General features: G+C 40.9%; 2 protein-coding genes across 2 annotated transcripts in view; one reads left to right on the plus strand and one right to left on the minus strand.

The window, feature by feature from the left end:
• The first annotated feature begins 7,846 nt into the window (after nucleotides 1-7,846).
• LOC128785665 (cytochrome c oxidase assembly factor 6 homolog) lies at nucleotides 7,847-9,782 on the plus strand. Its single transcript, XM_053938421.1, has 2 exons — nucleotides 7,847-8,177; nucleotides 9,258-9,782. The coding sequence occupies exons 1-2, from the start codon at nucleotides 8,034-8,036 to the stop codon at nucleotides 9,351-9,353; spliced, it is 240 nt and encodes a 79-aa protein (XP_053794396.1). The 5' UTR covers nucleotides 7,847-8,033; the 3' UTR covers nucleotides 9,354-9,782.
• Nucleotides 9,783-10,324: 542 nt separating this feature from the next.
• The window catches only part of TARBP1 (TAR (HIV-1) RNA binding protein 1), a 31,515-nt gene continuing 27,884 nt past the window's right edge, over nucleotides 10,325-13,955 (minus strand). The window contains exons 27-30 of the mRNA XM_053938420.1: nucleotides 13,546-13,737; nucleotides 12,472-12,596; nucleotides 11,859-11,995; nucleotides 10,325-10,700 (exon numbers count right to left, since the gene is read on the minus strand). Of these exons, the coding sequence (XP_053794395.1) occupies nucleotides 10,538-10,700; nucleotides 11,859-11,995; nucleotides 12,472-12,596; nucleotides 13,546-13,737 (617 nt within the window). The 3' untranslated portion in view covers nucleotides 10,325-10,537. The remainder of the gene's footprint in view (nucleotides 10,701-11,858; nucleotides 11,996-12,471; nucleotides 12,597-13,545; nucleotides 13,738-13,955) is intronic.

Raw genomic sequence — 13,955 nt, forward strand, 5'->3', positions numbered from 1 at the left:
ACAGCAGTCCTCCTGCCTTGTGTGCCTTTGTCCTTGTCCTGTTGTCTCCTGCTGCTACCTTTATAATAATTTTTTATTGCAACTCTCCTCAGTGACTGAATGAGCCGTTTATCAGCACATGAGTCAGAGATGGGCTTATTTTAAAAAGTTTTCCCTGATCTTCTCTCTAGAATGGCTGTATTCATATCAGTAGTCTTCAGAAAACAGCCATGAAGGGCAGAAATACAACCACAGTAATCAAGAGATGAACAAAAGACACTGAAACCAGTATGTAGCTTAGCTGTTTTGGGATCTTAGGCTAGACTAGCAGGAGCTATAGATCACCAAATTCTGGGGATTAATTGATGTTTCCTATGAACTGAGGAACAAATCTCTCATCCCCAGCTCTCCAGAGTGGTCTAAAACAAAATGAGTGCAATATTGAGCTGGTCAGAGTTACTAAAGATACTGTATCTTCAGCTTACAGAGAAGGCAACATGACCAGGCTGACACCATTTCTGGTCAAAAACCTGCCTGCTATGGTGTCTGCAGGCCCAAAAACTAACAGATAAGTGAAGATTTCCCTGTGCAGTGAGTGAACATGAAAGCCTAGATGGATTTGCATAGCTCTGAATCATATTCCAAGTAAACTCACAAATGGGCACAACTGAAACACATGGAAACACCCTCCTCTTCACTGAAAAGGATGTTGATTCTCCAGCCCTTGAGAAGCCCTAGAAATAGCACCAGCCACCTTGCCTTGGCTGTGTGGGCTCAGACAGCAGCCTGGGACTGGGCATTTCTTCCAGGAAAGGGGAAAGAAAAGCAGCCAGAGACAATGCAGCTCATGTGAAGCAGAAGCACAGGAGAGCTGATGAATGACAAATAAATGCCTCTTGTGAAGCACCTTCCAGGGCAAGATGCCCACCTGCCCATTGCAATGACTCCAGTTTGAAGAATCGGAGTCTGCACATGCTGTAAAGCCATGAAGTACAGCAAGTTCAGCTCCAGGTCCCCCACTTGTACTGCAGAAAGTATGGAGCCTTTAAGGCCTCCAAACCTGAGCTATTCCTTGGTGAAGACCAAGGATGAGAAGCTTCTTCCACAGTCCAGTCCTCATGCAAGCTCTCTCTGCACAAGCTGCCTTCAAAAATGGATTTTGATGGATGAGTTTAATTACCTCATAATAATTAGAAGCAATTAGATTCTCTTCTTTAGCTGACATGTTCTAGGGCATTTCCATAATAATCTGAACCTTATGCAGAAGTCCTGAACATTAAAAAGGAAGTAAGAAAAAAAAAAAAAAAGAGCATAAAGATCTTATGACCTGTAGCCTAAAAATCTTCTAAGGGGAAATCAAAGTCTTAAGGACAGGACCAGTAGCTCAAACGAATGTTTCTGAAAATAATAAACCTTATACTTTTCTTTTCCACTTGAAACTCTGTTAGAGGGGTCTTAATATATGCACAAGATCATTTTAAAGAAGGTGGCAATTAGTATTTATCTGTACTTTACAGATATACTATGATTCAAACAACCTCTCAGAAGTGAAGAGTGGAACTTCTAAGCAGAGCTACAATTCTGGAAAAGGCTTAAACAAGGGAGGTTGTGAATCTCACATTAGCAATGTACTTAGGAACCTGTTATATGCAATTTTTCTACAGTGACCTAAAGACAGTCCTTTAATCCTGCTGCTGAAGCAGATGATCCCTTCAGAAGAGAATTTTCCAGCTCTTTATCCACAGTTTTCCCTCCCCTTCTAGATTCAGTCCCCCTAACACCTCAAGATAGCCATCAGTGCACTGATTGGGAACAACAGCAATCTAGGAGCTACTTTGCCGTTTGGCTACATGACAGTGACAGATCCCCTCTCAGTGTTAGTCTCTTGAATCAGTAAAAAAGTATTATCAGTAACAGGTTTTTTGACCAATAATTTGACCAATCAGTGACCAAGAAGACTGGCCTCAGGACAGCTCCTTTGGTAATCTCTCTCATTTTGAACAGCAGTAATTTTTTTCCTGCTATTTCCTGCCTCACTTCTCAGTTATTAAGCCACAAGAAAATGTCCTTTTATCCACAGTAGTTTCATTTCTTTGGTAAGAAGCATCATTAAAAACACTTCAAAAATCTAAGTGTAGTGTTTCCAATTATCTCAAAAAAAGAGACAAAACAAGTCTGCAGAAAGTCATCCATTCATCAGACTCTTTTTAACATAAAAAGGACAAGACAACTGAGAGAGTGAGACTTCAGCTTTTCCTTAAGGGAGGGCTTTCTTGCCTACCTTCCACAGAATATTTACACTCCAGCTTCTTGCTGGAGTTCTTACACATACCCACAACTAACCCAGACACTTAGAAGATTCTTGAATTAAGACCTAGATTCCTGTGAGTTCCAAGCAGCAGGATTTGTTACTACTTCAAAAATGTGAACTTGTCTTTCCTGGCTACAAGCATATATTATGGGCCAGTGAATGTAGCTTTCCAGTCCCCCAGCAATAGATCTCACTGCCCCTTTGGCTTCTGAAGCCACCAAGAGTTTAATGACTGCAGCCTAGAAAGCAGAGTAAGCTGCACAATGGTCTCCTGGTGATTTTTGGCCAATTTTACATTTTAAATGCCTTCCTGGCTTGTACAACAAAGCATCACTCTTTCATTGTGTGATTTTGCATTTGGTCAAAGGCATGCCACTTGCTAACTTGGCTACTAATAAAATTGATATTGATCTTGGCAACAAATACCATGTTGGAGAACAATGCTGCCTTTGTGCATGTGTAAGCAATCCCATCTGGCCCAGTACACCTACATTGCAGACAATGTTTATAGTGCACATAAGGTAATTGGTGCAGCTGATGAGTTAATAAATACAATACCTGAATGCAAGAATGCAAATGGGTATTTTATAAAAAAATTTAGGATATGCTTCAGTCTTAGAGGACTAGGAACAACTTCCTTTCTTTAGTACATAACATGTCACAGAAATTTGAAGACATCCAGTTAAACTCAAAAGATGAGTTTCCCCTTCTAGCTACATAGCTTTGAAAACTGAAGTCTGCTTGTAGAACAGGCAGATTTCCAGTTTCCCATCTAGCTTTCTTGGAAAAAGCTGAGAATCAACATGGCTGCAAAGCAAACTTGTCTCATCCTTGGTCGGCTTGGAGAATTGCTAAGCAGGAGCCAAAAGAAGAGTGAGAATTATTCAGTCTTTCCACCATTGCCTGCTTTTCCCAAAACACTCCTTTTTCTGTTTTCTTCCTTTCTAACAATTGAACAAAAATTGAATTCTGGCATTAAAAACAAGTGCCTACAAATAATGTAAATTACTTCATCACCGTAAAAGAATCCAAAACATCCAATTTTTGGGCTTTTTCTTCACCGTAATCACCACTCCTCAAGGTACCTAGAGATTTTCAGACCACACTCCACAGAGTACTCCACTAAAGCCCGTGACAGGCCATGAAGATAAGCCTTTGTTCAGCAGGCTTCAAACCACCAAACAAAGGCCTGGAAAAGGTGAAAAACAACCATTCTGTCTATTCTTTCCCCTTTGCCTCCATACCAGCCTGCACAGATGGCTCATCTTTCCCAGCCAAATCCTCTCCAGTGCTACCTGATGAGTGCACACAGCCTGCCCTCTGGTACACACAGAGCTGCACAGAAAGCTGCGGCAGTGCCTCAACCTCTGTCCCTCCCCCAGTGTCCCAAGCCCCAGTGTGCTGCATCCTCTATGTTCACATCACACTGGCACTCCCTAGTGTAAGGATACTCATCACAACACCCAGCTAAGACAGTCTTCTGAAGAAATGGAGTTAAGAATCCCAACACACAGTTAAAAAACAAACACACCCACATGATAATTCTTGACATTTTCTTAGGGATCTGGAGAACTGATCTGCTAAGATCACCCAACAAAAGCTACAGTTTTCCTTCTCCTCATACACTCTTCCTTCTTTATTCATACATAAACCTCAATTTTTGCTAACTCATTTGAATTTTAGGCATGCTATTGTTAAAAAGAAATTCACAAAAGTAAAACACAGAGTGAAGTCTTCATGAAACAATGGAGTGCTTTGCATCAGGCCATAGAAATTACATACACTTCTTAAATGTTTCCAGTCTAAGATTACTGTATGCAGTTCATGAGGCTTCTTTGCTTAATTTACTCCTTTTTAGTAATAAAACCTGATACAATTAATCATTGTAATGATTTGGTTTTTTATAATTATTTTCTTTCACCAAGCATAGCAAGGAACACTGTATGGCCAAAGGAGTCAGAGTTACATCCTTAATGGACATTTAAGAAGGAAGGTGGGGAAGGAGGAAAAGAATCTTAATATATGGTTCTCTTGAACTATATTTTTTAATTTTTTAAAAAAATTCTTGCTATTCCATAACATAAGAAAATACCCCAGGCCACCTCAGGTAAGATTTCTTTATTATTTCCAGCAAAATAAATAATTAGACAAAGGGCTATATTGCTTAAAGAACTCATTTTTTAATTCAGTTCCCTGGAAATCTGTCATGGATAAGGATCATACATCAGAATATTTCCATGAAAGAAAAAACAAATTAACTGAACTCCTGGTATAAGCACACAGCTACAGTACATCAAGGATTGCTTCTATTATTGGTTGTGGGGACACCTATAACATGCTAATTGCTTCCAAAGTAAAAGGACAAATCATTATAGTTACAAATGAAGAATCTGCTGGGCAAATTTCAATTAAATACAGGATTAGTGAGGCTGTAGGTGAGGAGTGAGCTGTTAGGCATTAACTGGAAGGCAAAGAACACACAATGCCACATCCCAATTAGCAAGAACAGGCATAAAAGAGCTTGAGAGCTGAACCATTGTATAAACACCACATAATTCACTTTAACACATTGCTGGCAACAGTTTCAGTGGGAAACTGGCATCTGTTTCTTTAACATCTATCTCACTAACTGCTAAATGGAAATGTAATTCAAAGGCTTCAAATGTGGCAACCAGCGCATCTAACAAATCTGGAATTTTTTCTCTCATGTTTCTGGAACATTAGCCTCTGCTTAATACCATAAATATCCCATTAATTACTCCCTGGGCACATTTCCCAAAATAAAAGACTAAAGATAAATACTTAGAATTGGCCAACTAACAACAAAAAACTTCCATCCCCTTATAGACAGCAGTTTAACCAAATGGAAATATTGCCATTAAAAATTTATTATCTCAATCTGTGTATTTTTTTTTTCATGCACTTTGTAAAACCATATCACTAAATTTCCTTAATATCCACTACACAGAGTTATTTACTCCAGTGTACTCCAGTTAATTGTCTCCAGTGAGTACTTTTTGGGTTACGGCTCATTAAAGAATAAACTATTTATAACCAATATCTCAGATGTGCTATCTGGGCTTTGTGATTAATTATATATAATCACATTATCCCCTCTGTTTCATAAATGCAGTAACTAAACAACTTTACACACATCATAAATTTTGAAATCTAAAACACAACTGGCATTTCCTATTATTACATTCCATTATCACATGTTCTGGTCTTGAGACTTAACATTAATTTTCTTTTCAATGTTCATGCTTGTAAAACCTTGCTTCGCAAAAGCCTGAGTGCAAAAGGGTCCTAAGTAAGCTACAATACAAATTTACTTCTACACTAATTCTTTGCAACATAAAACCAACTGAAATTCTATTTTTGCAGTAACTTTAACTCACCTTAAACCCATAGTTCTATTATTAAAACTATATGACTGCATTTCCACCTCTTACCTATCATAGTGTAGCAAACAGAAGACAAACAAATAGGCAGGGCAGAGAGCATGGACAAGTGTTATACACCACACAGTGTACAGCAGCAGTCACATTCACGTTGCTCCAAAAGCATCCCTTCCAAAGGAATGGACGAACGTTTTAACAAAAAAAATCCCCTCCAGATCTGTCTGGTTTATGAGGGGGCTCTGCTGAAGAAGTGCAAATCTTTGGCCCTCTCCTAAAATAGCTTTCATGTACCATGATGAGTGAGCCACCTGCAAGGAGAACCAGGAAAGGATGCCCACCACCGCCAGCCACAATCATTACCACATGCTGAGGAAAAAAGCTGGCTCAAGGTAGGTGACAGCTACACCCAAACCAGCTGGTGAGTGGCCTCACACACCGGACAGAGCATCGGCTACAGCAAACTCCCAGGAAAGCTGCCAAACATTCTGGGAACTGCCAGGAAAAACAGCCTTAAAGCTGTCCAGCCATCTGAGAGCTGCCAAGGGCTCAGCAGCTGGCAGAGTTAGGCGGCTCTTCCCAGCTGCCAAAATGTCACCTTTCCCAAAACTGCAGTGCTATGGTACATGTTACTAAGAGAACATGTGCCATAGCTTTCAAAACTGCAAAACTGGTCCACATTTCCAGGCGGAATTGATGCATGACAGGAGACCGCCAATTCTTCAGCAAGCAGGAAATGCCACCAAGTCCCAAATGAAATGATGAAAATGAGTGTGCCTCTAGATGCTCTCTACCAGAGCTGCAGACTGCAGTCACCACCTGGCTGCCTGTAGCAGGCAGAGGCACTGCAAGGCCTCCCTGGCGATCACTTGCCTAAGGTAAGAAATGCCAAGTCACGATGACTGGACCAAAGTAGCCCCACTTCCGCCCTCACATCCTTGTTATCTCTCTGTAAGGCTATAGGTCGTATTCTCCTCAACCATGGCCATTGGACAATTTCCAACACCCCAGTACCCTATATCAACCCCCATCTCTGCCCAGTTAGGCAGAAAAGCTGTCCCTGCATCCCTTCACAGAAGCTGAAATTAAAGGACACTGCTGTGGAACCACATACAGCCTTCTCTCTATCCCTATGCGTCTGCTGAGGCACTTGCGAGCACAGAGCTGAAATCACTTGTGAGCTGAATTCACAGAGCTGAAATCACTCCAGAGTTGCTCACTAAGTTGCTTGCGGCTGGGAGCTGAGCCGAGGGACCCATACAGGCTGAGCCTATTCAGCACAGCGCTATCTGGGACACCCTATGGCAGCGGCAGGCGGGGTCGGACAGTTCCCCAAGCCCCAGGCTGCATTAGCTGCCCCCAGGCTTCTCTTGCTCTTATACAACCATGGCTACGGGTACATTATTCTTTCACTTTCAGCTTGACTCCGTGACAGAGTCCGTTCCAAGAAACCTTTCTAGAGTGGTTAGTGCATACTGAATGAAATCAATGGACCAGCTCTCAGGAGGAACCCTGCTGCAAGGAAAACTGTCAAAAATGCATTATACGTGTATGCTATCTTTATCAGCCTTCCACCCAGTCACTACCTTACTGTCATGCTATTTAAAGTGCGGCAAATTTACAGTGCTGTAAGTGCTCTCAGATATTTTTTTCCCTAATTCATTAAATTAACAAAGCCTGAAGTAGCTCAGACCACGTGCCATTGCTCAGCATTACTGGAACTTGCGTTCCAACTCCTGGGGCTTTATGAATACCACATGGAAACTGGCCCCGGCCCCAAACATTTTACCCCGTGATTTTATCCAGCTGTATTTCTTATGCGTCCAAAAGGAAAGCAGAGACACTTCGTTTCTTTGAAAAGACAATCCACTAAGGCACTGCACGGAACTCACGAGAAGAACAGGTGTTTATCGTGTGCTAGACAACAGAGGACGATACCGGAAAGAAACTAAGCACAGAAAAGCACATCAGGCAACTGATACTTCCGAATATCTTCTGCGACCGACAGGCTACAGCAGCCCGGACGGGGACAGGATCGGGGAAACCCGGCGGACGGGAGAATGCGCCGGCCCCGGCAGATTTCTGCCGGCACCGCGGGGCGGGACAAGCGGCGGGGCGGGACACGCCGGGGCCGACCCGCCCCGGGAAAGGGCCGGGATCGCTTCCGGAGTGCGACCTTGGCGGGCGGGCGAGTGAGGGAGCGAGTGCGGAGCCGTGCGGGGCTCTCCCGGCGGTGGCGGTGGCGGCACCGCCTTCCCCCGCAGCCGCGGCACCGCGGGCAGGGCGGCGGCGAAGGCCGGGAGCGCTCGGACAGCAGCCTTCTTGTGTTCAGGGCGGCAGCCGGGATGGCAGCGCCGACGATGGAGGAGAGGAAGGCGTGCTGGGGGGCCCGGGACGAGTTCTGGCAGTGCCTGGACAGCCACGGGGATGACGCCACCAAGTGCGAGAAGCTGCGCCGGGCCTTCGAGTCGCGCTGCCCGCAGCAGTGGGTGAGCACCGTGCGCGCATCCCCGGCAGCGGCGATGAGATGCAGCTGCTGCTTGGGGATGGCAGCTCCAGCTTCCTGCAGTGCACAGCCTGGGCAGCCTGGAGCTTGCCGTACTGTCAGGCGTAGCTTGGTTTTCACAGTTCTGGCTGGCTGGGAAAGGACGGCTCCTGAGTTCACCCCTGACCAGCCCGGGAGCTAAGAAAAGCTGTGTTAAGGGTATAGTACAAAGAGAAAGGAAAATACTGTCTAAAAGTTCCAGATAAATACACAGGGTTACTGTTGTAATAAAAAATAAAAAAATTAAAAAAAAGAAAAAGGGTTTAGAAGCCAGTGCAGAAGGGAACTGCCACACAGGCCATGCAGTGCTTAGCATTTTAAGACTGGCATCTGATACCTTGTGCATAAAGATTTTTTTTTTTTCCTGCAGTGTTATTTCACAGTAAGGCACCTGCCTCCAGTGTAATCCATTCATGTTATATTTTTTAGTTTCCTGAGCTCAAGCTGTAATTCTTTTTTAATAGGCACTGCCCTTTGGTAACAGTGGTGGTTGAGGGTCTGAACAGTTCCTGTTGCTGGTAGTAGACTGAAGTAATTTTAAAAGCCTGAGTACCTTCACAGCTGCTGCACTGACACTTTGAACAATGCAGTTCTGCTGTTTGTTATGTCTAGGTACGATGGTCTCATCTGCAGGGGTTCTAGACACTGAACTCAGAGGTTACATAGGCTGTGATACCACAGAAAAGCTGCTGGACTTACCTTTGCATCACAAGGAATTTTTGTTCAGAGCAGTGAAAAGAGAAAAGCATGTAAGATCTTAATGAAGTAGCAGGGTGGTGAACTTAAAAAAAAAACTAAAGTTCATTTTCAAAATGGTAAAGAACCGCCCAAAAACTAAACACACGATTCCTTAGTGTTCAACAGAAGACTAGTCTTCCAGAAGACTAGTCCTTAGTCTTTAACAGAAGAAACTCCTAACTAGTGCATTAAATCCTCCTTAAATTCAGTGGTCAAAGACTGTTTACACAAAGCCCCTCCCTCTTGCTAGTTTCTTATAATGAACATAGTTTCTCTTTTTAAACAGGTTAAACACTTTGACAAAAGAAGAGACTTTTTAAAATATAAAAAGAAGCTTGAAACAGAAGGGTATCATCCTCCAGAAGCTGCTGGGAAGTCTTAGGAACTCTGCTCTCAAATCAAATGAGAATAACTATAAAAGGAAGAAGCCAGAGAAAGCAACAGAAGCTGCTTGAGTGCAAGAACTGGTAATGTAGCAGTCTCCCTGAAATGCAGACTGCTCTTCTTGTTGCCAGGTCTCGCATGTCTGCTAAAAAAGGGGGTCATAGACAGACAGCTTTTTCATGAGTTTAAATCAAAGAAATATGGTGCAGGGCTGTTCACAAATTTAAGGGTTTGAATGTATAATTAGTAAAATTGTTTCATAGGAATAAATTATTATTTAATATTGCTATGTACATATTCTAAAGAGAAAATTATTTTTTTTTTCAGTAAGTGAACCACCTTTTTCCTAAATTAAAAAAGTCCATTCCAACTTGCCTTTTTTGTCAAAAGCAGTGGGTTGTATAATAAAATTTGTATTTGTCATTTACCAAGTATTTCATAGTATTTTAAAATACAGTTTAAGTCAGATATAAATTCATACAACAGTGGTCAATCAGAAGACCTAAAGCATCCTGTGCATATGGTATGTAATTCTCTGTTCGGAGTATGCTCATTTTCTTATAAACAATAGGAATTTTTACATTGGTGATAGTTTTTTATCTCTACTAGAAGTGTGTCCAGTTATAAATTATCACAATTCTCACATTATGGCCTTTTGTAGAATTAGATTACCTTAGTGATGCAGTTTTATTTAAAGGTACAGACTGTTTACAGCAGGATTAATAAATGCAACTGTAGAAGGCATTTAAACAAGGAGCAGCATTGCATGCAATTATGGAAGTGGAATTACTTTCCAAAAATCATATAACCTAGTATATCTAGGTGCTGAAATCATTTAATACTGTGGTTAAAGGCACGACTTCAATTTCAAGCACAGTCACCACAACTGCAGTAAAAATCCTGTGTTTTGAATATGAGACTGTTCACAGTACTGTGCTGACGTTCAGCAGAAAAAACACACACACCACATGCAATATAAATAGTATTTATTTCCAATGCAACAATTTAAAGAGGTAAAGTATTAAGGCATTTAAAAGTCACTCTGAACACTACAGAGAACCGAACATGCGAAGTTAAGAATCCTCGTTCACCCTTAGTTTGTATCTCATCTATTCAGAATTCCACGTCGTAGCACCGTAGGAAGCCATCCACCTGTACAGTAAGGCACGAGACTCTGGGCAGTTATTGTTGTTTTTGCTTGATCACATGTTGTCTTGTGTACTCCCAGATCAGCAGAGCTCCGCTCACATGAACATTGAGTGACCGAATAATGCCCTGCTGAGGAATTTCCACACAGACATCCAGATGGTGAATCAGGTTGGCTGGGATTCCTTCATGTTCATTTCTAGTGAAAAAGAAACAGTAACTTGCATCTGAGAGAGGGCATATGTGTTCCAGAAAGCAAAAAATACAAGTGTCAAAACAGCATCCAAACACCTCTTGACAAATGGCACATCTACCTATGGGGTAACTGATGACAAGAAATGATTTTTTTAAAAACAGTAATACTTGACAAAGAAAACATGGAGGGAGCTGACTTAAGTTTTGATGTAAAAAACCTGGTGGAAGACTCAACTCTGCTTTTGTTTTTAAACTCCATATATAGTCAAATCACCATGGTATGAAGCTGCTGGCACAGCAGGAAAGCTCAGCTGCCCACTTTACATTCAGGTCTTGGCACAAAGGAATGTCAAAACTGAGCACACCAGAGGATACTGAAGTTTACTGGTAATTAAAACTATTGTTTTTAATTAAAAGAGAACAAAGTGATTATGAGCACTCCATTCTGAAGACAAGCTACACATAAAAAAGTTGGAAAAAAATTTTGCCCTAAAAGGATAGCCAGGCCCTTCTTCCTGGTCTCACTCAGTAGCCCTGCAATGCCAGGAGCTTTCTCACTCGTATGTGCTTTACTGCAGATTTCTTTAAGTAGTTTTCCCCCCTTTGTATCACATCTGAGGCTTGCTTATAGGAACTGATAACTGCTTTTCTCTGAAGTTGCCCCATGCTCTGCTTGTACTGCAAAAGCTTGCTAGTTCATCTTGTGCCTCATTCTGAACTTTTAAATCACCTCCCAGCCATGCACACTCAGTCTGCTCCAGCCGTCCTCACCAAGCTCAGCAGGGCAAACGCAGCCTCCTCCTCGATGAGCTCACCACAGCCCACACAGACAGGGCCCCAAATAACTAAACTGAACAGATGGTGTCTTTAGCACTCCCAGAAAAATACAACCCATGCTGTTGCTACCTTTACCCGTTATTAAAATGTGTTTATTAAGGTGATGGGTTATTAAATATGAGAAGGGTCATTCAGTAGATAGCAATACTTAGTGGTCTTTAGCACATAAAGCCAAGGACTGCTCTTTCCATGATCATTTCCTATTCCAGAATCACCTTTGTCATTGTTCCAGAATCACCTGTGTCACTTGGTTTTCATGGGACCAAACTCTGATTAGAGAAAGGGATGGACTGCAAGAGGTTTACAAAACTGTGTGTGCTCTTACCCCAGCAATAATAGTGATTTCTCTGGAAAGCAATATTCTGTAAGATCAAAACTTTTAGCTGTTTGTTCCACACCAATAATAGTGTAGCCTTCTGTTTTTTTCTGCTGTAAATAATCAACAAGCTGAGATGGTTTTACCTGTGCATTAAAAGTAGAGAGAAATATAAAAAGATATAAATAAGACCTTTTGTAAAGTTCTGAAATTATTGAAAAAAAAAAAAAAAACAACTTACTTGGACACTTTTTAAGATTAAGGACATTCATCTCCAAAGACTCTGTCCATATATATAGCTTAACATTTTAAAAGCTCTTCAGCAGTAGCACAAAAAGTTAATGGCACAAAATACCCCCACCAATGCCATGAAGAAAGATGTAACAATGACAGCTCACATAATCAGTTTATCACAGCAATAAGAAACTGCAAGTATTTTATAAATGCTTTTTTATAAGGTTGACCCAAAACATACAAGAATAAGTGTCAGAGATAACAGCAGGAGCTTCCCTTAAACAAAAAGATGTTTTTTCAAGATAAAGAAATGTAAGGCTCTGAACTATGGATCTGACAAACTGAAGATTCTGAGAACTTTTTTAGCTATTAAAATGTTTCCATTCACCTCGACAAGGGGGAGCCACTGCTCTGCAGAAACACTCAGATGCTGAAACTGCTTATCCTGTATATAATGAAGACTGCCAACAACTAGTGCAGATGCCCCAAATATTTCACTTGTACGACATAAACCTACAAAAACAAGAAATAAATTGATTTTTGTGTAGAAAATAAACAACAAGCCAGAACACCCAGTGAAAATGATAATGAATGCAAAAGACAAATGGCTACTTTAGTTATCTATCTTAATTAGTTTCAGGTCTTCAAAGTCACACCTTGTTCCATACAAATAACAGGAAAAAGTGTTTTGTAATGTAGCAGAAATATAAAAATTAGAAAAGCACTGTGTCTGACAACACAATATTTTACAATACTAATTATACAAAGAAAGGGGTTACGTGTCCAAGCCTTAGCAAGGATGGATAGTTTGACATATCCACACGCAAGATTAAGCTTTAAACCCAGTATCTGTTAAATGAAAGAGGATGACACATAACAGCATTACAATGCAGACAGCACTAGTTTGTGGGCTTTTCATTACTCACTGCAGTTACTGAAACTGCTAACATCAAACACAAATGGCAATAAAGTATTTACAGGATTTATTATGTCACATAATAAATAATAAATCATGAAGGCAGTCTTAATTGGGAAATGGGACCCTGCTGTCCAACAGACATGAGAATCTTGTAGGTTTACAAGATTTGGTTTAATTGTTACAGAAAAAAAAATGAAAAGGCAAATAATTTCCTTTAATTGCATACACAGTTGAAAAACCCAACTGTAGCAAATACAGAATTAGCAAGAAACTTGAGCGTGATTTACAGCAAAATTCTACTTAATTAATGCATGCTACATGTAAGTACTTCTTTCTTTTTCTTTAAAATGTAACTGTAGAAGTCCCCTTTCTCTGAAGTGGGTTGGATTTTCTTTGGCTGTCCCTTTCAGGATAATGATCTATTCTTCTCAGCAGTACTTAAATAATTTTCTAATTATCAACATAAAATGAAATTAACTTCTATTCTCTAAGTGTGCTCCAGGGTCTAAAATAAAAGTTTGAACAATGTGCAATCAACCTTACCTCCTAAATTGGTAGATTTATCAATAAGTGAAGCCACCACAATCAATCTGCTGTTTGATTTGCCAAGTTTAGCAGCACGATCCTGAAATGCTGTTTCCAAGTCTAAACTAGGAGTACTGTTCTTCCAGGGTATAATCTTCTTCTGAACATCAGTCCACTCTGTCTGGCTGTCTGCTTCAGCCAAATGTGAACCTATAACAACAAATTGTATGTTCATATGGATATATGCAAATGGGAGTGAAACTAGTGCTTCAATAAAGAAGATAATCCAAATGGTAATACTGGAGATATCCTTCATCATCATCTATTATTTTATGGGACATTTTCTGCTCACATAGATGCAAGTTTACTTCAGCTGAAAACCAGAGGTCAGACAATACAGATGTACACAGTTATTCCATACAAATAAC

Source organism: Vidua chalybeata, chromosome 3 (genome assembly GCF_026979565.1).
Source record: "Vidua chalybeata isolate OUT-0048 chromosome 3, bVidCha1 merged haplotype, whole genome shotgun sequence".
NCBI classification, from domain to species: Eukaryota; Metazoa; Chordata; class Aves; order Passeriformes; family Viduidae; genus Vidua; species Vidua chalybeata.

Coding starts and splice junctions, on each gene's coding strand:
- LOC128785665 (XM_053938421.1), top strand. CDS start 8,034: ATGGCAGCGCCGACGATGGAGGAGAGGAAGGCGTGCTGGGGGGCCCGG. Junction 8,178..9,257: donor CGCGCTGCCCGCAGCAGTGG/GTGAGCACCGTG, acceptor CTTTTTAAACAG/GTTAAACACTTTGACAAAAG.